This window comes from Lytechinus pictus, chromosome 1, assembly GCF_037042905.1.
Source record: "Lytechinus pictus isolate F3 Inbred chromosome 1, Lp3.0, whole genome shotgun sequence".
NCBI classification, from domain to species: domain Eukaryota; kingdom Metazoa; phylum Echinodermata; class Echinoidea; order Temnopleuroida; family Toxopneustidae; genus Lytechinus; species Lytechinus pictus.
Window position 1 is genome coordinate 6,974,874 of NC_087245.1, and position 27,174 is coordinate 7,002,047.

The window sequence follows — 27,174 nt, forward strand, 5'->3', positions numbered from 1 at the left end:
TTTACAAAAACAAACAAAAATGTGTCAGATATTTATTGACCATTGCAACTACATTTTCCTGCATTTAACAGGAATGAAATTCAAATTCATTGTTTTAAAGCATTGTTAACCCTTCATAAATACAAGCATAATGTAGTAATGCTTCATATTATTTTCTTACTGCTTGTTTACATATTTACCAATGATACACACATCAAATTGGATATTTAGGTCAAGAACGATTCAAGGTATTTTGATAAGGGGGAGGCGATATGACCTTTTTTAAATTGTGACATTATTTTATTCATTAGTGACTAATTGGTGCATGGACAGAATTACATGACCCAGACATTTGTTTATAATCTACTTTCTTCTTCCTCTCAATTTTTTCTCTACCTGAAAAAACATACAGGGTGGTTGTTGCTCCCTTGCCCCCACCCATTGCACTGTACTTGATTTAAACAATAGTTTAAACAATCAGTCTTGGATCCAGTCATTATTTATAGCTATTATACAGCCCTTTTACAATTGAGGTATACTAAAGGTGTCCAAATTAGTCACTATACTTTTACTACCCTTTGAATTGATATTTTATTATATCAAAAGCATGAAATTAACTAGATGTGTATTCCTGGTTGGAGAATCTCATAATTGCATCATTGTGATGAAGCTCTGCTTTTTATTTAGGCTCCTTTATAACATTCTGTAGTGTACCTTATCTTAAATGGTTTTTTTATGCTAAATAGTTAAATTAATATCGATACACTATGTTTATGAATATATTTGTTACATATATGTTATTTGTATTAAAAGTGGAACAAATGAAATTCAAATTCAATAATTCCTGTTACAATAATAAACTTGTCAGACATTCATATGTTAACCAAAAGATTTTTGTATGAAGTATTGGTAAATGAGTAGTAGATTTCACTGTGTTCAATTCAATTACATGTTTTTTGTACAAGGCTAATATAATTGCAAACAGAACACGATAACTTTGGTGAAAACTTAATCAAGGGAGTGTTTCATGATGGTCCTGTAAGCAATTTTCACTGAAAATGTTGCTTTTGGCCAATGAGATGCACTGATGTCAGTAGCTTATAACAGCGAAATTAATTATAAATTCCTTCATGAAATGCTTCCATGGTGTGCACATGACAAGAAAGTGGAACATTCCAGTAGTTGCAGTAAACACTGATTTCATGAGAAAGTCTGTAAAACCAGGCTTAATTGTCAGTATATCATCGAGGATCTAGATCTGGTACAGTTACATAAACTGAACTTTGTGAAATCTTGAAATCTACGCTGAAAAATGTTCAGACTGAACTTCCCCAACACAGATAAGCGCACGTGGGACAGTGTATAATTATTGCTTTGAGCGTCGGGCCCGACGCTCTACCCGAATCCTGTGCTTATTTGCTGATTTCTCAGCAATTACACAATTTCTTCCAGAATCCTTTGGCACATGCGTTTTATTTATACAAACAGACACTTTGGTGGTCATTTCATTGGATTCTGTACGAACTCATTTTGAGATCGTTACCAAAACTAGCATTTACCTTTAACTGGAGAGAAGATTTTTCTCATCATTCATGCTAACACATTTTACAATGATTTCAATTAATTGCACTACTACATGTGTTTTCACCCAAAGCATAATACAAGGAATGTTTAGTGTAAATGAATCCATCAATCCCTCCAGCAATGAGCATCTGTAGATTGACAATAATGTACAAATTCAATATTCCGGCGGAGAAAGAAATTATAACAATGAGAAAGCATGGAATATATACAGTAACTGAAACAATATCAAAACAGTACAGGGCCTTGAACTAATGTAAACAATTAAATTTAGAAGTAAATGTGATGTAGTCTTGAGATTGGTTTATTTCCAATTTGTCTAATGCCAATTCGTCCAATTGCCAACTCCTCTACTATCATTTAGTTTTCCATCGGTTCGTCCACTATCCACATGGTCTACATGTAATTGCCAATTCGTCCACTTAGCATTTTGTCTAATAACCAGTTGGTCTAATAGCCATTAAGTCCATATACCATTTGGTCTAATTGGACTAAGTGTTAATTGTGCAAAATGAATGAAAATTAAATGGATATTAGACCAACTGGTAATGAGACGAAATGGTCATAGACGAAATGGTGATTAGACGAACTGATGATTGGACCAAATGGCTGTTAAACAAAATGTTGATTGATGGAATGGCATTAGACTAAATGAAAGTAGACCATGTGGTGAGTAGACGAGCTGGAAGTAGACAAATTGGCAATTTACCTTCAGATTTGTAAGAAAATCAATCTGAGCACAGGATATTCTTATATCAACACTTTTGAAAAAGAAACAAACATTATTCATCAACCTTGTGTACTAATTGGGATGGGATAGGGATACGGGGGCCCAATGCATAAAGGACTTTATAGGATTATGGTAAATATGCCATTGTGTTAACTACCATGGTACAAGGCTCCGCAGCCAATCAAAATAAAGGAAGTTATGATAATTGTAAGTCTTTATGAAACGGGCCCAACAACTTTTACAAACACATTACTTTTCATAAGACTCAGACGAAAGACTTTGTTTTTCACTTGTAAAAACAAACAAACATGTGTTTGATGGCTGGATGATTCTTTTTTATGATTTAGAAAGCAACCTACATGTACATCCAGAAAGGCACTATACACATCCAAGTATATCTAAAATATATGAAGGACTAAAAGAAATGGTCTCCGGTTGTTCATTCAGTACACACTCCAAGCATTGAGAAAACAAAACAGAAAAATTTGCTTACCCTGATCCACAGCCAATATGTCACAAAAATACTCTATCTTACAGTCAATACTAAACATCTAACATGAGTTTCCATTACACAGAAGTGTTCTTTACCATTTGCACATTAAGATTCACTTTATGTGGTAGGCACTGCCGGGAAAATGGAATTTGTGACACTTTGATATCATATAGGTCAACAACACATATACACACACTTTGATTACATCTTGAGGCTTGGCCAATGTAAATGTGACAGTACATATGAAACATCTTTAATCTCTCCAGGTAGCACTGACAGAGGTTGCAATGAAGGCATATATGTCTGAATATTCCTCAATCTATGGATTAAAAAGAAAGGAAATATAACAACATCAGTCATTTAGTGATACACAATATTTTCTATGTTCAATTGAAAAGCTCAATTCAGTTTCATTAATAAAGGTAGTCACATTTGTTTAACTGTGTCATCATGTTTGAAGTGTACCCCACCCCCCCCCCCCAAAAAAAAATCGCATATAGAATAGAGGTTCAAGTACAAATAACTCAAATCATCAAACTTTTCCTTGACATGAATAAAATGAACAATCACAGAAAGGGATGAAGAAGTTTAAACACCAACAATAAAGCTAAAAATAATGATTATTTGATTCTATTAAAAAACTCTTGATTAATTCATGTATGTAAAAATGGAACCTAATCTAAGGGGCTGAAATAACATAATATCCATGTGGTTCCAAACATAATGGCCTCCAAACAAATCAAATTAGCATGTAATAAAAGGTTTAGATGAAAAAGAAATATATTGTGCAACATTTCATGTTACTGACGTAACAACGGTAAAAGACCAGTGCATCTCAGCAAATCAAAACCAAGGTTTCCCCTATAATTGTCAGTACTGAAAACTTTAGAAAGTCAAAAAGGGGCCTAAGCTTTCGATCCTAGCAGAATCTTCGTCGGAGGCAAAATGACAAACATATAAAGTGGAACAACCATAATATAGACCACAAACAAGCTACAGCAACACTAGAAAACTACTACTACTACTACTGAAAACTTTCATGAAAAAATACCCTGGGCCAGTATTCTGAAAAAGATTTTATTCTTTACATCATTTCAATTTTCACTGTGTTAGGAACTCAGGTATAAAATTTGCTTAGCATTTTACTTACGTGTTCCTTAATGGGCACAAATTTGCGCAATTCAATCACAAGTACACTGTCAAAATTTGCTTTGACAATAATAATGAAGATAAGTTTTAAAAAAAGATAAAATAATTTTCTGAATAATGGCCATGATTTTTTTTTTTAACTAGTTGTTGAAAACCTACCACTTTCTCTGTTGGTTTGCCAAAGCCATGGCCAGACTTGGTATCAATGCGGATCATAAGAGGGTTCTTCTGTTTCTCAGATGATCCAACTATCTCTTGAAGAGTAGCGATGTATTTGAGGGAATGGAGTGGAGATACACGGTCGTCATGGTCACCTGTCAACAACAGGATGCTGGGATATTGGGTGTTACCCTCGGGACATTTGATGTTGTGAAGAGGGGAGTACCTTGGTGAAAGAAACATAAAAAGGTAGGTTATTTCATTATTGTTTGAAGCAAGATATTGGATTCAAACAACCAACATAGATAAATTCAAATGAAATATATACAACTAGAACATACTACAGATCAAAACCTACATATTACAGTTCTACTATTTTAAATATGAAAGAAAGTGAATGAAGAAGTGACACTAGATGGTTACTGAAATAATCACGAACAGAGACTCAAAGATTCTCTTCGTCAGTGAGGCATTAAAGACACACCTAGTCATGAGCAATGAAATTTAATTAATTCAATAAAACAAAACTAAAGGAAAAATATGCTTAGTCAAATGAAATACACATTACATTCCTTTTACAGAAGTACATAATTTTATGAGATCACTTTGCAAAATTATTGAAACCATTGGAAAAAAAAACCTTTGCTAAAGTCAATCAAACAGCAGGGCAATAATGATTGTTTCATTGGTCCAAACTATTTTGTTATTCATTTCAATGATATAAATAACAAAATCAGGCTTTGTAATAGATTTATATTTTCATATTTTTATACTGAATTAATTAACGAACTTGTCATTATGGTAACTACCATGGTAATGTTCATCATTACCTAATCAATATCATAGTTTCCAAAGTTAGAATAATCATAAGTCTTTATGAAAATGGGGCCCAAGGGTTCACTCTATCAATAAAGGCAGTGAAAGTGTTTTATAATCTGTCTTGTTTTTAAGCTAAAATATGTACAAAATAATCATAAACTTACTTGATAAGCCAATCATATTCTTCCTTCTTATCAGAACAGCCAAAGTCTGTAGTCCAAGCATGACCAATTGTAAACTTGTGGAATTTTAACATGTCCATCACCCTAACAATATCAGAATGAAACAGAGATTTATACAATTTTGATTGATTTTTAAAGAACTTCCTCTAAAGACTTCCAGAACATAGTTGCAAAAATGTCAAGTAAGGATGGTCCTTTTCAGGACCAAACATATGCCACAAAAGATACATGGGGTACTATGAAACCTCCAAAATTAGCTTTAATGGCAGTAGTAACTTCAAAACATTTGTACATGAGGGTCAAAGAAGACCTTATACACATCAAGCATTACTATAATAAAGAGAGTTAATTTCCAAAAGTATCCTGATAATTATTGAAACAAAAAAAGGGGGGCATGAAGCATGTCCACAGTGTTCTTTGGAAAGAAGCAATTTTTAAAAAGATGTTTACATTATTATAAAAGCAAAATACCGAAGACAATATGAAAAGATTACCATATTGAGAATACAGGAGGGACAAACTTACCCAACTTGGCATATGACGCAACCAAAAAGCTCTGGAGCTTGATTACTGCACGCTCCTACAAGAAGTCCTCCATTGGATCCACCATTGATTGCAATCCTAAGAGAATAATGAAATATGAAACACGTATCTGATTTTGATTGGTAGTTGGGGATGACTTAAGTGAATTTTACCATTTATTGAATGTAAAGTAGGGGTTTCACACAAGGATGCCATTTCATTTCCATATTTGCTTCTTTTTATTTCCTTTTCTTCTTTTATCTTTGATTTACATCAATATTATAAAAAGGCAACAGTCCCAGCCACCAGCCCTCTGTCCTCCAGGACTGCCTCTTACTAATGGTTATGAGAGTTTAAAAAATATATATCCAAGTACTTCAGGAAATTTTGCTTACAATTTCTTTAATCAGAAAGTCAAAAGGGGCCTAAGCTTTCGATCCTAGCAGAATCTTCGTCGGAGGCAAATGGTCATTTTGCCTCCGACGAAGATTCTGCTAGGATCGAAAGCTTAGGCCCCTTTTGACTTTCTAATTTACTCCATTGGCTCTCTTTTATTAGATAAGCAGTTTCAGCAGCTTCTTTTTGCCAATTTCTTTAATCATTTGAATTATCAATATCAACAATTTTGCACCACTGCTGGCAAAAACATTTCAAATGTTTCTGAAAAAAATATTGTACTTATATCATTTCCCTACTATCACTACCACAATCACTATTATCATCGTCATCATCATCATCATCATCATCATCATCATCATCATCATCATCATCATCATCATCATCATCATCATCATCATAATCATCATCATGATCATCATGATCATCATGATCATCATCATCATAATCATCATCATCATCATCATCATCATCATTATCATCATCATCATCATCATCATCATCATCATCATCATCATCATCTTCATCATCATGATCATGATCATGATCATGATCATCATCATCATCATCACCATCATCATCATCATCATCATCATCATCATCATCATCATCATCATCATCATCATCATCATCATCATCATCATCATCATCATCATCATCATCATCACCATCATCATCATCATCATTATCATCATCATCACCATCATCATCATCATCATCATCATCATCAGCATGATCATCATGATGATCATCATGATGATCATCATCATCATGATCATCATGAACATGATCATGATGATGATCATCATCATGATGATGATCATCATCATCATCACCAATATAATCAACATGAAAATAGGTATAATCATAGTGAGTATCACCACTGCAATTCGTTATCTCACCCCCGCCCCTCCTTCTATAACTTGACCAGTATTATCATTTTCCAATCATCACTTACTTCTGTGGTGAAGTATACTTGTTGTCAATGAGGTATTTGGCAGCCCACTGGAAGTCATCAAAAACATTCTGCTTGTTTGCTAACATGCCTCCTTTATGCCAGGTCTCTCCATACTCTCTATCCAACAATATTATAAGCAATTAAATAAAATAAATTCAAGATTATCCTACTTTACAGATAATTACAAAATATATTGATACTTTCATGTCATTTCACAAAACATTATACTTATTATTAAAATTTGGTCAATATTCACTTCTGAAATCAGTCTAATATCTTGAGATGAACTATAATGAACTTGTCAAATAATCATACTATTCGGTCTACAAAACACGTGAAGATATCAGGCTGAAAAGGTCAAAGTATTGATTTTCTTTTTTTAAACAGACTTTAAGGTCACTTTTTCTATAGGCAGACTACAAATAAGGAGTTACTTTCCATGGTAATTATCAATTGAATGAGAACAATGTATTTCCTGTTCTTTCTACTACCCACACAATGACCACTAACTGTACTGTTTGTAAAAGTACATCCTGGTTTTAGACAATAAATGAACAGTTAGGGGTGTGGGGGGGGGGGGGTGATTAAAGTGAGTATGATAGTACCTGCCCCCATCTATCTGGCATACTTGAATTACTATTACAGGTATTTACAAATAAGAACCTACCCTCCCCCTCGTATATTGGGTACAGCTAGAACACCTCCTAGGTTCTGTATGAATACAATTCTAGATACGCTGAAACTTGGAGTGATGGATATATTGAAGCCACCATAGCCATAGAGAAGAACAGGATGATCTCCAGTCTTCTCTAATCCCTGAAGGAAATGAGAGGGGTGAATGAGGAATTATACTCATAACAACATGAATGCCAGCTGTAATAGCAGGACCTGAATGTCACTTTAGCTGTTTTATGCTGCACCTGAAATGTCTCAAATGAGAACTGTAATTGTTTAGAATGATATATAAAGTTAAAATAATCTAAAATAAGATAGTTTGTTTCTTAAACAAAATCTAGTAAATGATACTTTTTAAATAAATTGCCTGAAATCCACCAAATAAAAGACAATAGAATGAGATTGTATCAGATGACAAAAAATTATAATTTACTCCAAAAATTATTGTGATCAGTTCTTAATCATATCAAACTGAACATAAATTTTCAATGAAAATCTTATATCCTCAGCTGAAAGGGGAAGTTTACCCTACCAATAATTTGGTTAATAAAAGCAGAAGAATAGAGAAAAATATTGGTGAAGTTTTGATGAAAATCCATCCAAATATTATAGAAGTTGTGTATTTCTAAAGTCTTAAATTTTGGATGTAATATACGTATGTGCGCAGCTTCACCATATCTAATCAATTCCATTTTTTGGCAGAATATAATACATAAAAATATTTTTAATATAGAACGGGGTATGAAATGATGTGTCTGATGATATGTCCAACGCACAAATAAAATCGATTTCAATTCTTCCATATTTTTTTCAATGTATCACAGGACATATGGAGGGGCTGCTCATCTATGACATCACAAAGTAAAAAAATAAACAAGGCAAACGCCAAGCGTTGTCTCGCCTGCATATTGCAGTCATGAAGAGACTGCATGTCAAAACTATGCTATATGACTTAGATGGACCTCTGTTACAAGTTTGGCGATCCCACCTTGAAGCTATAGAAAGTTATTGTATGTACAACACAGCACAGTGCCAGTCATGGAAAGTTCATTGACCTTTGACCTTAATCAAATTCAACTCACATTCGAACTTGACCTGCACCTTCAAGAGATGGACCTCTTGTATGAATTTGGCAATCCTTCCTCGAAGATATAAAAAGTTAATTTGTGTACAGCACAGCACAGTGCCAGTCATGGAAAGTTCATTGACCTTTGACCTTATTCAAATTCGGCTCACATTCAAACTTTAACTGCACCTTCAAGAGATGGACCCCTGTTATGAATTTGGCGATCTCACCTCGAAGATATAGAAAGTTATTATGTGTACAACACAGCACAGTGCCAGTCATGGAAAGTTCATTGACCTTTGACCTTATTCAAAATCGACTCATATTCGAACTTGACCTGTGCCTACAGGAGATGGACCTCTGGTATGAATTTGGTGATCCCACCTCGAAGATATAGAAAGTTATTATGTGTACAACACAGCACAGTGCCAGTCATGGAAAGTTCATTGACCTTTGACCTTATTCAAATTCGACTCATATTCGAACTTGACCTGTGCCTTCAGAAGATGGACCTCTGGTATGAATTTGGTGATCCCACCTCGAAGATATAAAAAGTTAATATGTGTACAACACAGCACAGTGCCAGTCATAGAAATTTCATTGACCTTTGACCTTATTCAAATTCGACTCATATTCGAACTTGACCTGTGCCTTCAGGAGATGGACCTCTGGTATGAATTTGGTGATCCCACCTCGAAGCTATAGAAAGTTTTTGGGTGTACATGTACAATACAATTGTTGACGACGACGCCGACACCGGAAATAGTGATACCTATGTCTCGCTCCGCTACGCAGGCGAGACAAAAATCAAAGCTCTTATTCTTTGACGGATTTTCATCAAACCTTCACCAAAATCTTTTTCTAAATTTTCTGCTTTTATTAAAATCAACTTACCATCAAGGTTAACTGTCCCTTTAACAAACTTGATATAGATATGCAAATAATAATAATGATGATAGAGCACAAAATATCCAGGAATTGTCAAGGTATACAGTATACAAAAATAAAAGTGAAATATAATATAATTAACATAATTGACGATTTAATATCAAGTTATTACCTTCTTGTGTACTATGAACATGGGTATTTTGGTACCATCTTTGCTAGTATAGAACACCTGGGTCGTTTCAAAGGCACTTGGATCAAAACCTTTGACCTCTATCTGTCTGAAGACTGAAGGGTCAAGGGTCGTGGCAGTGAGGTCACAATGGTAAATAATACCAGGTGTAAGGAACGAGGTGAATTGGTAGAAAATCTGTAAGGCAAAACACAGAGAGCATCATACACATTGTTGCCATCACTCCATGCATGCAGGACTTCTCTACGTACAATATAATTGTTGTGATTAATCTCAGAACTTAACAAACTCAAGACAATAGAGGTAATTGATTTCAATGTGCTTTCTATGTACGGGTGATTGTTATCCTAACCTGACGGTGTTTGCAATTTTAAATCTGACTTATAGTCCCACTTAAACTCCCATTGTGTGTTGTAAGTAACACTTCACCGCATCAGTCAGATCTTGCTCCTGTGACATGTTCTACCATGTATTGAGATTACAAGTTAACATTTCATGTGCATGTGGTACTGTTATTCGGACTTAACTCTTTGTGAAACATCCCCTAAAGCTACTTAAACAATCTGACATAAAAAAAAATCAATAGCATTCTACAACAACAAAAATAGACATAGAATGAATTCAGTCTTGTGAGTGGATCATTCATTCAGTGTCAGATGATCAGGACTTATGAAGACCATTTGAAATTGACTTCTACTGCTACTCACTGCGGTGTCCTTCTTCCGTCCTGAGTATCCTGTAATTGTCCCAACATCGAGAGGAAACGTAGTGACATTCTGTCCCGATGATAGCTCATTCAGTTGGAGGATGTTCTGAATGAAGATGAATATGATGTGATAATAATGATGTTTTGTCTTTATAAAGTGCTTTAATCAAAATGATGTCTCTAAGTGCTTTCCAGATATTACCGGTACCCAGGTCTTTAGATTCAGGCTTCCTTGCATAGAGTATATGCACTTTATCCACTCTCGGGGAAGCATTCCAACAAGAATGTCCAGACTCTATTCCTGGGCATTAATACTACATAGGCTTTCGCATCCTATAGAGTACCCATTCAACACCCGGGTGGAGAGTGGCAAAGTGTTGACTGATGCCTAGTCAAAAGACACAAAGCCGCAGTGGGATTTGATGACACAACACTTTGATTACAAGGTGAGAGTCACTACACCACAGCACTTCCACAGATACAGGTAATTATTTTAAAAAAATAATTTTTCTTAAAAATTAGCAATAATGAATTCAGATTCAGATAATTTTATTGTCCAATTGCAATCGAGTACAAATGGAAATTCAATTTGTTCCCACAAAATAATTTAGAATATTACATGATACACACAGAAGATTACACGATACATATACATGTAGTAAACATTATACAAATCAACAAGCAAAGATAAGTGAAATTAAGATAAAGGCAGGAAGGGGGGGATAACATAATTTCAAGTACAGTCCGACCTCCCCTTATCCGGATCTCTCTATTATCCAGACGCACACTTGCCGAGATTTTTTTTTTTTTAATTCAATCTAGTACGTGAGGAAATGAGATTTCAATCTAAACTCAATCCTATACGCAAACTCAATCCTATATGCAAACTCACTTTGATTACATATATTTTCCAATGTAGTCTACCCACAACAAAATAATTTTTCATGAAAATATCTCACCCAAATCACCAAAAGAATTAACTTCGGCATGATAATTTCCAGTAAATCAGGGCGCAGCGCAAAAATTTCATCACGTTTCTCTTTTTGCTTCCCGGGAAAAACAACACATGTCTCGCTAGCTAACGTTAGGCCTCAATACAGACAGCGCCATCTATCATGTTTGAGCCTACAGTCAGTGTAACAATGGCTGACATTGCGAAGCTGCGATACCCGCCGCGATGATCTAATTGTAAAACTTAGTTTCATCTAGTCATTCTCTTTCTTTCGAGGTATGCTCGATGTATACCTCAATCATATTATCAGGTAAATTATCCAACAGTTTTGGCCATCGATCAATTTCATTTCCGTAAAAATACCGCCTATAATTTGCACTGACACTGCAGTTAATACTGTCTGTACGCCCACTACATTAGATAACGTGTAGCTACCGCCGTTGGCCTGGGGAGGCAGCCAGCAGCGCAGCTGCATGTATTTAATATTGGGTCTCCCAGATCCGGATAAATCCCTTATCCGGATTGGTGCTGGTCCCAACGTGTCCGGATAAGAGAGGTCGGACTGTATCCTTAAAATAAACTTTCAACAAGCCTTCCTTCCAAATTATTTCATGCTTGATTTAATGATTTTACATCAAACATATTTGATGAATGTAACTGGAAACAGTTATAGTGTAATCATATCTAACAAATCTAATAATACTGTGATCTGTTACAACCATAGACTTACCTTTACATCATGTAGATAGCATAGAACAAGTTTAGTTTGATTGACACATGCTGCCCATTCAAGAACATCAGTCTCAGACTCACAAACAAGATCTTTCCAATTCTCCTGTTATAACAATGTCATAAAAAAACATTGTTTCTCTATTCAAATAAATCATAACATCATTTTTTTTCCTTCAAAATTGAGACAGAAAAGCAAATATTTAGGTACATTACATACTAAAATTCAAACAAATCTCTAGTCAAACACATTTTTTTTACACTTACTTTAATAATAATTACAGCAAATTGTCTCATTTCACCTCTGATTTAATGTTAACATTTAACAACAGATCTATCTAGAAATGTCAACGAGGGTTATTAATACCCAAACATACAATTATTCATATTAACCCCCTTCAAACTTTGTTTGGCAAGTGTATCATAAAGTCATTTAATCATACCAATACACCCTATCGCTGCATTCATATACCACTTTTTTTTTTTCATATAGGCCTAAATTTTTTATTCAATTATTGAACCATTTTACATTCACTAAATAAATTTTGCAGTGCAGATGAACACTTCACTGCAAATGGTTTACCGGTAAATGCCAAAAGTGCTAAGGCTTGTTAAACAGAGTGTAAAATACATACACAAGTATATTTGGAAAAATGAACAAACTAGATTTTTAATAAATCTACTTATAGTTTCAAAACTGCATACCGAGGGTATTAAAAAAAGCATTATTTCTATATCAATGATTACAAATAATATGAATTCAATACGACACAAGCTTAATTCATAACTTATCAATCAAATTTTAGAGCTTGCTCAACATTTGAATAAAAAACATGTCAATAAGGTTTGCAGTCCCCTTTTGATAAAAATCTTACCATGTCGGGTTTAGTAAAGTCAATGTTGATGAGTTTGTATTTGGGTGCCTTTAGATTGGTCTTGAATGTAAAGAGTGTTCCTTCGTTGGTGATGTATTCATATTCAGCATCAAAATTATCTACAAGCTTCACCCATGGAAGAACACCTAATCAACAAAGAAAAAAATTCAAAATATTTTACACCAATGTTATGCACATTCAACACAAAAATACACCATAGAGAGAGATGGATGGAGGGGGGGCAATCATTTATTTTACTGAGCACCACTGACAAGAAAGTATTTAACTGATAAACACAGCAAAGGAATTGCAGCTCTCAAGCATTTAATGGTTTTCTTAGCTTCAAATGCTCTTTGATGAATAGTTGAATTGATTTGATACCTATTTAAATTTCTAGACAGTTTTTCCACATCTGCCTTTCAAATTCAATATAGGCCATCCGTCATACCGAATTTAGTAAATACTTTCGCTATCATCAGTTGATTATTGCCAAATTGGACACATCAAAGATTAATACCATGGCTGGGACATTTCAACTACATGCCTTGACATATGCGCACGCAAGATGAATTACTGGAGTTTGATTGTTTGTGTTATATCAATTTCAATACTTGCCAATCTGTAAAAGAGGTTGTCAATAAAAATAATGAATGCCAGGTTACTTATAATGCCGATAGCTGTATGCCAGGTTGCATGAAGGGAGTTTTAATAAATCATATCATCCAATTGATTTGTATCAACAAGATCGCAAATCTATATCTTTCTCATGTTTTTATACATATTCTTTTCAGCATTTAAAGAAGTTTCAAACTTAAGATTATCTTATCCTTATCTTGTATCTTTTCATAGCAATGTCCCACACAATATGACTCACTGTTATATGAAAAAATAATGAAATTTTACCATTTATCCCATCCTGTAGGGATTCTCTGTCACAGTAGTAGAGTCTGTTGACCGGATCACATCCCTCTGAGATGGTCAGAAGAAAATATCTTCCATCATCACTCACTTCAGCTCCTCTGAGATTACAAACAAAGAGAAAAATTTGCCATCATGCTAAAGACACACCAGCGAAACCTACTCAAGGCAGATCAAAGCAATCACGTTATTACCAATGATATACCATTGATCAGTTTGGAGTTGTTTTTGTTGTGTGTGACTGGATCATTACATGTAGGTGCTAACTGCATCATCGATGAAGTATGTCAGTAGATAACGACCATTATAAAAACTGGTACTCAGGTTTTACAAAGGATATCTGCAGAGACAAAGCCAGTCTTTTCACTATTTCATTAAACTTGCAATTAGTAGCTATTAAGCTCCCCTCTCCCCCCCCCAAAAAAAAAAAAGCCAGGACAAATTTGCTCAAAGCCCACTGCTGTTACAGGATTCCAATTTCGACACAGAAATAAAAAGAATGCTCCTTTTCATAACTTTCAATAATATGGGTTTTAAGTTGGCAGACAATAAACTTACACAATCCATTTTGGGTTATCGGGAAACTCTGCACACATGACATCCTGTGATTGGTCGTTACCAAGAACGTGATAGTACAACTTCTGATTGACGTTAGTTGATGTTTCCGTACCATCAGCCTTGTTATCAGAATCTGGAAACCTCTGGAACAGTTTAAGGAAATCAATTTCATTGCCAGTGCATTTGTATTTCAATGGTAATCTGAGACCACTTTTTATTTCAGACAAAATTTGATATCTTATTCCTTATATCAATTATTTCAATTCAACTGTGCACCCATATCTAGCATGTGTCTTATCATAACTACACAGATGATGTGCTTGTCTCCATATTGATTCGTCAATTTTTTGGGGGTATTTCAAGAACGATAACGGGAGAGAAGGATGGCTAAAACACATAATGCCTCTAGCAACCACCAATGATGGGCAGAAGTATAGAGATGTATAAATCAACTTATACTGAAGAAAAAGCCCTTGTTATCATGTCTCCATGCAACATTACTAAACGAACATATCAACTTACACTGGAGATGAAGCCCTTGTTATCGTGTCTCCATGCAATATTACTAAACGAACATATCAACTTACACTGGAGATGAAGCCCTTGTTATCATGTGTCCATGCAATATTACTAAACGAACATATCAACTTACACTGGAGATGAAGCCCTTGTTATCATGTGTCCATGCAATATTACTAAACGAACATATCAACTTACACTGGAGATGAAGCCCTTGTTATCATGTCTCCATGCAATATTACTAAACGAACATATCAACTTACACTGGAGATGAAGCACTTGTTATTGTGTCTCCATGCAATATTACTAAACGAACATATCAACTTACACTGGAGATGAAGCCCTTGTTATCATGTCTCCATGCAATATTACTAAACGAACATATCAACTTACACTGGAGATGAAGCCCTTGTTATCATGTGTCCATGCAATATTACTAAACGAACATATCAACTTACACTGGAGATGAAGCCCTTGTTATCATGTCTCCATGCAATATTACTAAACGAACATATCAACTTACACTGGAGATGAAGCCCTTGTTATCATGTCTCCATGCAATATTACTAAACGAACATATCAACTTACACTGGAGATGAAGCCCTTGTTATCATGTGTCCATGCAATATTACTAAACGAACATATCAACTTACACTGGAGATGAAGCCCTTGTTATCATGTGTCCATGCAATATTACTAAACGAACATATCAACTTACACTGGAGATGAAGCCCTTGTTATCATGTGTCCATGCAATATTACTAAACGAACATATCAACTTACACTGGAGATGAAGCCCTTGTTATCATGTGTTCATGCAATCAACTTAAACTGGAGATGAAGCCCTTGTTATCATGTGTTCATGCAATCAACTTACGCTGTAGAAGAAGCCTTTGTTATCATGTGTCCATGCAATGTTACTAAACTTGACTCTCTCCAGGGTATCAGGAAGTTGCTGAGCTCCATCCACTTTCATTGCCTGTGTGTGACAAAAATCCCCAAGAAACTTCACTTAGAGATATACACACAACAAAAGAACAAACTCTCCCTCACATCATGAGGATTATCAGCATTCTAATTTGTTAACATTTTTATATATTCTAGTTTACTTTACTCAAAATATATTGTTCTCTTTCACATACTCTATTGAATTCTATTCACCTAAAAGTCCACAATAGTAATGTTCAGAATGAATTCTTTTCTCTCCATGTTATCTCTTGGCTGCCACAGACAGAATTGATCCTGAGCCACATTAGTTTCATGGTGCAACATGAAGAGTGGTTTGGCATGGACTATGCTAATTCAGCTCACAGTTATAGCTTTTGATTGGTTTATTGTAAAGAGAAGCTTTGTGTGTACACAGTACAATGCGATGCACACATCAATATTGTGTATGTGTGCATGAACAAACGACTTAATGCATTCTGTGTGTATTGTGAATAGAATGTGACTTGAGTCCAACTTGGCAGTCTGCTGTATGTGACTCTAGTTGAACAAAGTGGGCAAAGAGTTAAAGACCAAATGTTCCCATGGCTGTATTTCTAATTTGTCCATAAAACAGAGAGAACTATTTTTCATCCATGAATTGTAAAGTATATAAACCATGAAATTACATACAAGGTTATAAACTAATTAATCAAAATACATAGAAAAACAATCATATAATATACAAATCTAGCATATATTGTGATGAGCAATTAACTGATGGACAGAGATGAAACTATGTAGCGGTTAGCCCAGATTTATTTGACCTCAAATACTCATAATTCATGATCCTTCTCTATCTAAAAATATATCCAATTAATCCTATTTTACCTTGATAGTAACCCAATCAGAGCCACTCTTACTTAGTCCATAAGCAAAGTATTCTCCATCTTCTGAGAAAGCCCGCCCTCTCAAGGCTACAGTACCATCCTCCGAGAGCTTGTTTGGGTCAAGGAATACCTGGGCTTCTGCTTCTAAGGAGTCCTGTACATACATCACACTGTACAACAAATGGGAAATAACATTGAAAACATACATGTACTTGCCTTTCATTTCATATTACATCAGCATAAAATGTAAATGGGCATTTTCACGGTAACTGACATTACACGGCACAATGTTTTCACACCTTTTATTGTGTGTATCTCTAAAACAACAAATGATGGGAGTTTGCTTTTGATAGAGTTAATAAAGTGAACCTTGCTGTATACTCTGATACTAAGTTTTCTTATGTAACATTATTTTTTTACGCATCAGCAAGCAAAAATGTGTCGGTAACTGACATTACGCAAAAGGACATGTAATTTCAGGGTGTTCATTAAAATTGAAATATCTCATGTCCCTGAGTAGATAGCGAAATAATTTGAATATGTAAATATACCTCCGTTACTAGGTTAAGATGTGTCAAAATATTAAACAATTTGTTTTTGTCTTTTGGGGGCTATGATAATTTTTCCACAACCATGCTGGTAACTGACATTAAGGTAACTGACATTACACTTAATTTGCCATAGAGATAACACATGGAAGTCAAATGTGTGGAATCATTGCATTGTATCTTCTGTGCAGGGCTTCACATGAAAGTGAGCTTGATGTGGAAGTATACCCGAGTATCTAGGAACATTTCAATGAAAAAACTTTTTCTTTTTCTTAATTCCTTTCTTTGATTTGAACATTTTTATAATTACTTGTCGGTAACTGACAATACACATTAACATTTACCAGTGCTATATAGTTTTCAAAGGCATAATTTTCTTGGTACTTATATGTAAGGCTTTTTAAAATCATAAAAGTTTCATAATACTTCACATTTTTAATTATCGAAAGATAAGAAATGTATGTTTTACTTGATCGGGGGGGGGGGGGGGTGGGGTAATAGCTGCTACATGTTTTCCTATAGTAATTTAACATTGCATTGACTGTACACATGGATTTTTCTGACTATACACCCATAATATATTCATCAGTTTTATATTGACTTTTTAAACCTTTTCCTTCTCCAACTTCCCCCTCCCCTCCCCCGAATCTCATGCAGCCATGTAGTTTTATTGATTTCTATTCTGGTCAGTGCAAGCAATGCTTGTTCATATCTGTCGGATTTCAATTCTCTTCATAATTTGTTTAATCATTTTCTTTGCTAATTTCTTTTTTAAGCTGTCAACAAAAAATAAACTCCAGCTTCTAAACTCAAACTGAACTATTTGTAAATTAGAAAAAACCAGTTTTAGTAGATCCATGCAACATTGATCAGAACTGTCAAATTTCACTTTTCATCTATACTTGTAAACCAAAAACAAAATTGTATCACACATGCACACTACTAACAGGTATAAAAACTAGGAATTTACTTTTAGCGAGGCAATGCTCAAAAGAATCCTAGAAACTAAAAAAGGGACCCTGGAAATCCCCTTCATCACAATGTTAAGCTTAAAAAATGTTGCAGATTTAGGCAATAGGTTGGGAAAAGTACCCCCTTCCCCCCCAAAAAAAAAAAAAAAAAAAATTGTCTGATACAAACAATTAGGTACTTGGTAAGTTCATGTACAAAACAATTTCATAGTAATTTTTTTTGCACGATGGGAATGCAACTTCCTTCATAATTTCATATAGTATTCCTTGTGAACTATACCTTTTAAAAGTCAATAGCAAGCTCCTTCTGGTGTGACTTTTAAAGTGAAAGACTTAAATAACAAGTATACAATATTTCTTCACCATAAAATTGACCACATATTTGCATTTCAATATTGGTAACGAACGTTTTATCATGGTAACTGACATTACATCTCGGTAACTGACATTACATTTTCCACTTGGTAACTGACATTACATATATTTAATGGTACCCTATGGCTTCATTGTTAATTGGTAATCTTTAATTTTGGTGTAGAAGGGAGGGGTGTTACCTAGAGAGGAAATCTACCAAGTTTCATATAATATATCCTCTTTTCCAGGAAATGAGAAAAAAAAGTTAATGTTTTCGGTAACTGACATTACATACCATATCACATACTTCATCAATGTTTTTTTATCAGATGAATGAATTACTGGTGTTTCTTTCTGTGGGATTTTAAAAAGTGTTATTATAGCAAGCTAAATCACAGGCAAAAACATCATGATCAAACCTGTTCTTTAAAAATCTGTCAAAACAAAATATGTATCAATATACTATTTTCAACACTAATTTGTATCCATACTTTGGCAGCCATTTTGAAATAAAAAATGGCTGCCAGAGTCGGAAAAAAATTTTGTCTCAGAAACTTCAGGTCTTGTTTTATTAAAAAACATAAAGCATTTGACATGAATATCAATTTGATTTTTTTGCCTCTGTGTCCATCTGTGGTGAAAATGCCCAAATGAATATCTCATAACATATAGGAGTAATGGTTGCAGTAGTTCAAACCATTTTCTTTCAGGAAAATGCTCTGAATTTGCAGCCTACACGGGGTGATTGGGACTTGTGTACAATAGGACACTCCTAGTGATATAACATATTGATGTTGCTGTTAATTTGGGTTTCAAAGCACATACCACAACGATGTGAATATTTACTCTGAATTGCAACAAACAAGTCGTATTTGTGATAAACTTGTTCCAGGTCCCAAGTTGATTGAGATTCAAATCAGGGTCTGTGTCAGCAGACTACATGTAGGTTCCGCTGATGTTGCAAAATAGATTTCCAAACCATGAATACATTGCATTATATACAATATCAGTGTCCATTGTTTTCTGAAAATCCAAAATGAATCTAAATTTCCTAACATTCTCTATCTACTGTACGTTCAACCCTGGTGCAGTATTTTTTAAAGTATTAATATCTCTCGGGCACAGGTGCCGTGGCCGGGATCGAACCCTGGACTTTCAAATTTCTAGTCAGGCACCTTAGACCACTCGGTCACGGCACCCTGCCATAAAACATCAATCAACAGTGCTCTTTTATCTTGCAGATAAATGGAAATGCTAGATATGCATTCTTGTTGTGGTGTGCACTTTTTTCTAAAGTATTTAACATCTTCATTCACCTTTGGTTTTGGAGACCGGTGTTGTAAAAGTAGAAGTAACGTGATCCGCGCTTGAATGGACATCCATACTTGGGAAAGTCCCATAACCCCTTCAATCTGAAAACAAGAAAATAAAATAAAACATCACCTGTGTATTTGAACTGCACTAATAAGCAGCTTCCACTCCTATTTTGTGAAAAAAGAAAATCGCCTAATGTCAGACACACCACTCTAACACAAAATATCAATTCACTTTTAATTAGATTTTTACATGTGATTTGAGACAAGTTAGGTTCTCAATATGAATGAATAAAAAATAAGGAAAAATGAGTGATATCACTGGCTAACTTCAAGAAATAAATGCCACAGCTTTCTCGAATTTTAATCCCATTTTGGTGAGTCCTCACTCTTGTGATTATTTTCTTTCTTATTTACAACATTAGATGAACTTGGCCTTTAATAAATGACAGTCTTGAAAAAATCTTAAAAACTAATAAGAGCTTTTTCAGGAATAGATTGTTATTATCACTACTACTAACTATGACACACTTCTGTGTTAAAATATTAGTTCTTGAAAAGATATCATTATACCCACCAAGGAAATTTTAAAGTGAAATTTGGATGGTGCAATAATTTGTACATAGCTTACATCAGATTTTAATTACCTATTTGTTTTAATCTTTATTTTGTATTTTATTTATTTTTTTTTTTTTTTGGGGGGGGATCAGTGATACCTTACTTAAGTTATAGACATCACACCCAATGTTATCAGCAAACATTAATATCTCAGATTTTGGGGTATTTACTTGGCATGAGATAGTGTTTGTAAATGTTAAGGAAATAATGGAAAGACCATGGTAAATACACATACCTAATGTTGATTTAATAGAGGTCACAACCAAGATAAGGGAAATAATATTGAGAATGGCAGAACTGTGTGTTTCACATCTACAATGGCAAGCACACAAAATAGTTATAAATACGGGTACCAGACAGGGAAGAAGAGATAGGAAAGGACAACATACATTTAAATCTACTCAGCAACGTCCAATTCTGGATATGTTGAGGATAATTCTATTAGGAATGACAGACTTCACAATTTAAGTGTCATGCTTGATAAGGCAGCTTGGAGACATTTTGTTTGTGACACCAAGTAGTTAAGCATACATTGTAGTTAAGCTCCATGAAAATATAAGTATTAGTAGCACCAATAGATGTAGTATACTTGTACTACACATTGGCAGGAATCAGGAAGGACTATTTGAAAACCTAGACAATATCTGTCATTGACTGATAGTGTGTATACCTATCATGAAATGGTTGTCTAACATCCATCTTCTCTAGGAATGGCATTGTGATGTTGTTCTGTGCATCAACAAAGGCCTTTGTCTCCTCACTATCTGGGTCTTCCATCCACACGTATGGGTCAGCCACCTAAGAGCAAAAACAATGAGGTGCAAGATAAAGAAGCCATATTTGATATGAAAGGCAGAGGTAACATAATAAAATTGGAGGGTATCTAAAATGACAGCAGAGAAAAAAAAGGGGAGGAGAAAGGGGGAGGATAAAGAGAAAGGGTCAGTAAATGGTAGAAAATATGAGGTGGAAAGACAAATTACACACTCAAATTTCCATTCAAATGCATAGCATTATTCTTTTCTTAAACAAATGAAAAAAAAATCATTCCAAAGTAGATTCATGTGAAGGAGTAGAATTTTTATTTCTTAAAACTGATTGCAAACCCGACAAAAACATAGTTGTAGGGTTAATATATCAACAGCCCAAGTCCCATGTCTCCAATTTTGCTTTCTTTGATAAAGTAATGAAAAACAAAGATTTTAAGCATAAGAATATTTATATCTCGTGGGAGATATGAATATTGATATATCAAATAGTAATAGGAGTACCGGTACATCAGTACATGACTTTGATAATGCAGTCATTTCATCTGGTTTTCATGCTCTTATTGATAAACCAACTCGGGTTACAAATAAGTCAGCTACGATAATTGATAACATTTACCGGTACACTCATTTTTTCAGTTCTTCGTCTCTTTCAGGTATTTTCACCAAAATATGTATGATAATTTCCCAATATTTGATATTTCTCATTTTAATGAAAGCTACATAAAAGCACATAAATGTTTCCGACATAGAAAGATCTCTGCTGAAAATATTACTTTACTGAGTGAAGAACTTTCATCTATTAAATGGTCAATGGTATATCAAGAAAATGGTCCAGAAAAGGCATATAATTTATTACATGATATATCCATTAGTCTTTACAATATACAAATAATGAATGTTTATGAGTGCAATGGACAAAATACTTCATGAGGTGAAAGATGAAATGATCCATTCAATGAGGCGTAGCCGAGTTGAATGGATCATTATTTCATCTTTCACCAAATTAAGTATTCTGTCCATTGCACGAATGAAAAAACATTCATTATTTGGTTTATATGACACCTAGAAAATGATTTTTTTTCCCCATATGAAATATATGAATTTCGATGCAAAACATGCTCATGCAGTGCAAGTTCGGTCTGTTGCAATGATTGTTATGTCATTACAACATGAGCACTGCTGGTGCATGAGCTGCAGTCTCGGTGCGCGAATGCAATGGATAAAATCATATGGATCCAAAATTGCACGATGAATGGATCCAAAATTGCACGGTTGATGACGTCATTGCAAAATGGGCTGAATGAACAATATCAAACAACCAATCAAATCACAAGGATCTATCTAGGTGTCATATAATAACCACTGTCCTCTGAATACAGTGACTCATTAAGGAATGAAAGCTTGTGTAAGGAAACCATGGGTTACTCCTGAAGTTTTACAACTTATAAAAAAGAAAAACTGATTGTACAAAACTTATATAAACTCACCAAATAAAGATAATTATTACAAGTATAAAGTAATAAAAAATAAAGTCACATTTAATTTCCGCCACGCAAAATGGGATTATTATTTCAGAGAATTCAGCTACATAAGACGGGATTCCAAACGTACATGGAAACTTATAAATCAAACGTTGGGTAGATGTAAGCGAAACGAGGCAGAAGTGAGTTTAAATCATAATGGTTTAACACTAATGGATCCTAATGAAGTAGCAGATAATTTAAATGAGTTCTTTATAAATATTGGATCATCTGTATCCAACAATATACTGAATTTTCCTCATTAATGAATGCTCCTATCTCAAATACTTTGTTCTTTGCACCAGTAATGAATAGTGAAGTACTAGAGATATATGTAGATCTCTGCAGTAGCCTATAGATAAAAGTAGTGGGTTTGATGAATTGATCCTTCTGTTGTTAAACAATATATTGTAGATCCTCTTATCCATGTTTTCAATTGTTTGGGTTCTGGATATGTATCTTCTAAGAAAGCTAAGGTAGCACCTGTACAAGCCTTGAAATAAGCGGGCGCTGAGCGCAAATTCGCGCTCATAAAGCCATCAATTGCGCCCATAAAGCCCCAAAATCATCAAAATTTTGACGTGAGTGAGCAGTGAAGCCATATCATACATGTATTTTAAATATCTGAAAAGCCAAAATCAAGTAACTTTCAATTTACGATAAACACAGTTTAAAATTGCCAAGTGCGTCTTTTTTTCTGTACCATAAAAAGTGAGCTACGTCCGTCTTTTTTTTCTTCTGTAATACATGTGCGCGTGTGCTTCCGGTAGCGGTTTTTCCATACTTCACCATGTGCAATTCTTAATGCACACATTTCCAGTTGGGATATCACAATTCTGCGATATAGTAATTCGAATTGCACAGGAGACAATTCCCTGTTCACAGCACATACGATGTGCGAGTCTTTTATCCTCACAGTCGCCGACTTTGCTTGTGGCTATGTGCTGGAATTTGAATAGACTGAGTTAGATATTGATTTCATTTCTTCATTTCTTTAACATAATTTATATGCAATCCAAGTGCACCTCACAGTCACAATCACACACAAACACTCACCCACACCCATGATTCTAACCATGAAAAAAAACTTTAAAATTATTTTTTTTTTCTAAATTTATTGTTATTTGATCTGAATTCTCTCTTTCTCCATCTCTCTCTCTTTTTTTATATTTTTATTTTATTCATTTATTTAGATTTTTTTTTGGGGGGGGATCATGGTTCATTAAAGATGAAAAATAAATAAGCCCATGTGTGTGTGGTTGTAAAGGGGATGTGGAGTGAGGGTGTCAAAACACACTTACCGGTAAACATTTAAATCTGATTTCTTAAATGTTTGAATAAGCCTAACACTTAGCATATGCTATTCATGTACTAATTAAAAAATTGCAGGAGCTGCGCTTACTATAAACAAATTTGCGGTGTGGTTCACCGTTAAATATTTATTTTTTTAATTGCCCCCAGTTCCTGTAAAAAGCCCGTAAGCCGGGGGCAATTTAAAAAAAAAATTGCCCCCGGCTCACAGGTGCTTATTTCAAGGCTTGCACCTGTATTAAAAAAATAATGATTCAAAGTGTTTTACTAATTATCGCCCAATATCAGTTTTACCTTGTAATAAAAAATATTAGAGAAATTGGTTTTTAACAGATTTCATGACTTTTTACTTAAACATACTTTATATGAAAGTAAATATGGATTTCGCAAGAAATTTTAAACAGATATGGCAGTTATTGAAATAAAAGACAGGATAATTAGTGAATTAAATAAAGATAAAAAAGGTTATTGGTATTTTCATACTTATCAAAGGCGTTTGACTCCCTCTCACAAGATATTTTATTGAACAAGCTGAAATATTACGGCATTAGATGTGTACCTTACTACCTTTTAATTGGTTTAGGTCATATTCAAGGCAATTCCATAAATATAGATCTATATACACTTCAGTCTTTAATGAGCTTTGACAAAAAAGGGAATATTATTTCTTACCAAACAAGTCCTCTATGAGAAGAAAACTTTTGTACATAATTTTGGGGCAACACCCTTCTTGTGACCTTGAGAAAATGGGAAAACACCCCCCGGTTGGATGTACGCAGAGAATATCTTTTTTCCAAATTCTCGTGTTCAGTTAAAAATTCCTGTGAATTATTCAGACCTTTTATTCAAATTCAGGTATATGAGTGTAAGGAGATGTCAAATGATAGTTGAGTACCAAAATCAAGCTTTGCTTACGCATTAATTTGGTATGTTTTATCATGACGGACATACACGGTTGACATACATTTTGTTCATGACAGATGTACATGTATTACATAAGGGAGTTGAGCATTTTGATCATCCTTAATATTCATTATTACACTCTATATGAGCTGGTATTGGATTAGAAGAAATTTATCAGCCTATGTTACCTTTTCTATATATATTTACTTATTTTCATCTAACTGATTACATTTATTGTATTTCTGTGTATCACAGCTATATAAATTTTGAAAACCTTGGATCAATATTCATCTTTAATACACAAGTACTGAAGTAGCCAAACTAGGAATTTAGAACTTATAATGTTGGCTGCAGATTGCAATCGTGACAAAAAATTGCTCGATGGTAGAGAATGACATAATCTATGCACAGTGGCAAATTGTATAGAATGCATAGCGTATCGTTCAACGCTATTACATTTTGCTTATTACATGACGTCATCCAGTCACTCTCGCAAGCCTATTTATGAATGAAAATATAATAAGCATGCAGAGTGCAAGCCTTCCAGAGACCCACACAGTATTCCATCAAAACAAGTGTGCAATTCTCTATCATCGCGTACTAAAATCGACCTAAAATTTCACTTTCCTATAATTTAGATGAATCTTGAAAGGTATTCTCGGAGGATCTGTTTTCTCACTGATACCGCACAGGTATTAAACTAAAAGCAAATTTTGATTACTTCTTGCTTTTCCATCAAAATTTTACAAAGTAGTATTGATATGGCATTGTGGTTGTTGGAATTTGTAGAATCTATCGCAAACTGCACAAAGTCAATTAATTTGTGGGTTTCAGAGCGTCGCATGAATACACACGAAATTGCTGCATCTCGATAATTTTTGATCGATACTGGAGAGATCCGATCACGAACCTAGACCCTTTCACGCGTAGACAATGTGAACGGATATCGTTATCGCTATCGATACTTCTACAAGTGGTCCGAAGGAATTATTTTGCCAACCAGGTAGTCATGACGTGATCTGCGCGATGGACCAATCAGCGGTCTTCGAATCACTGTGCGGAGATGCTCTATCCATTGATCATAGTCTATGGACAATTTGCCACTGCGCTATGTGGTTGCACATGCGGTAATTTTCACTTCATATATTTTTTTTCTGTATCAAGAAATTATGCCAATCTATTCATGAAATCATACTTTTTGCTGTTATTCTATGTTATAGATAAAGCTCCGTACAATCAGAAAACATAAATTTTTGGTGTGAATATCCAATATGTAGAGGGCGCGCGCGCACGCGCAGGCGGCAGATGTCAGCCGCCCTCATAAAGTTAAGGGTTTCACAGCCTTAGCTATTACTAACAAAGAGATGGCCACATAAACATCGGCAAGCTTTTTCACATTTTCTTATCAATATCGAGAAATTTTATTGTCATAAATATTTTTCTTGGTTTTTTAATGAATATTTAAGTTACGACTTACGTTACAAATGAAAATTGAAATCGGTAATAAATTTCGGAAATAAAATTAGAAGACCTATTACTATTAGAACATTATTTAGCCAATTTAATTTAATCTTGAATGGTGCACAATCCCTGGCTCCGTGGAGGGTAAGCAAACGTTAGTGAATGATTTATAAATACTCTCTAACTTTAGGAGCCTTCTAGCTACCCCCACCCCCCCCCCCCCCCCCCCCCGCCGTCGATCGAGTTTCACAAGTCTTCCAATTCAGTTCAAGTGACATAATATTGAACGGATGGGACCACAATGTCCAATGTTAATTATGAAAGGATATTATCTATGACTATGCTGAATGTACTCGATTATCAAAATTCAAAGGCACAAACCTTCTGACCATGGTACTCATCGACTGCCCCTTCGTCCTTACGGAACTTTGGATACGATGTCATCTCGAAGAATCTTCCGAAAATGGGAGGCCCAAATTAAAATTCGAGGGTTCCGTTCCAAGATCGTGAATCAGCAAACTGGGAAAAATTGTTCACCAGATGGCGC

The 27,174-nt window shown here is 34.6% G+C and overlaps 1 protein-coding gene across 1 annotated transcript; it reads right to left on the reverse strand.

Moving 5' to 3' along the window:
• On the reverse strand, positions 1 to 27,174 carry LOC129256624 (prolyl endopeptidase-like). Its single transcript, XM_054894785.2, has 17 exons — positions 27,009 to 27,174; positions 21,333 to 21,460; positions 20,048 to 20,143; positions 16,860 to 17,028; positions 15,922 to 16,023; positions 14,526 to 14,668; positions 13,953 to 14,068; positions 13,050 to 13,195; positions 12,176 to 12,280; positions 10,495 to 10,599; positions 9,770 to 9,964; positions 7,636 to 7,784; positions 6,969 to 7,085; positions 5,618 to 5,713; positions 5,075 to 5,176; positions 4,092 to 4,317; positions 1 to 3,102 (listed from the first exon to the last, which is right to left on the reverse strand). The coding sequence occupies exons 1-17, from the start codon at positions 27,069 to 27,071 to the stop codon at positions 3,037 to 3,039; spliced, it is 2,124 nt and encodes a 707-aa protein (XP_054750760.1). The 5' UTR covers positions 27,072 to 27,174; the 3' UTR covers positions 1 to 3,036.

Bases quoted from the DNA above. Each gene is read 5' to 3' on its own strand.
- LOC129256624 (XM_054894785.2), bottom strand. From the start codon at position 27,071: ATGACATCGTATCCAAAGTTCCGTAAGGACGAAGGGGCAGTCGATGAG. The intron at 20,144-21,332 runs GTATACACACTA...TCTTGTTTTCAG, and splicing joins AGACAACCATTTCATGATAG to ATTGAAGGGGTTATGGGACT. The intron at 5,177-5,617 runs GTAAGTTTGTCC...TGATATTGTTAG, and splicing joins TGCGTCATATGCCAAGTTGG to GGTGATGGACATGTTAAAAT.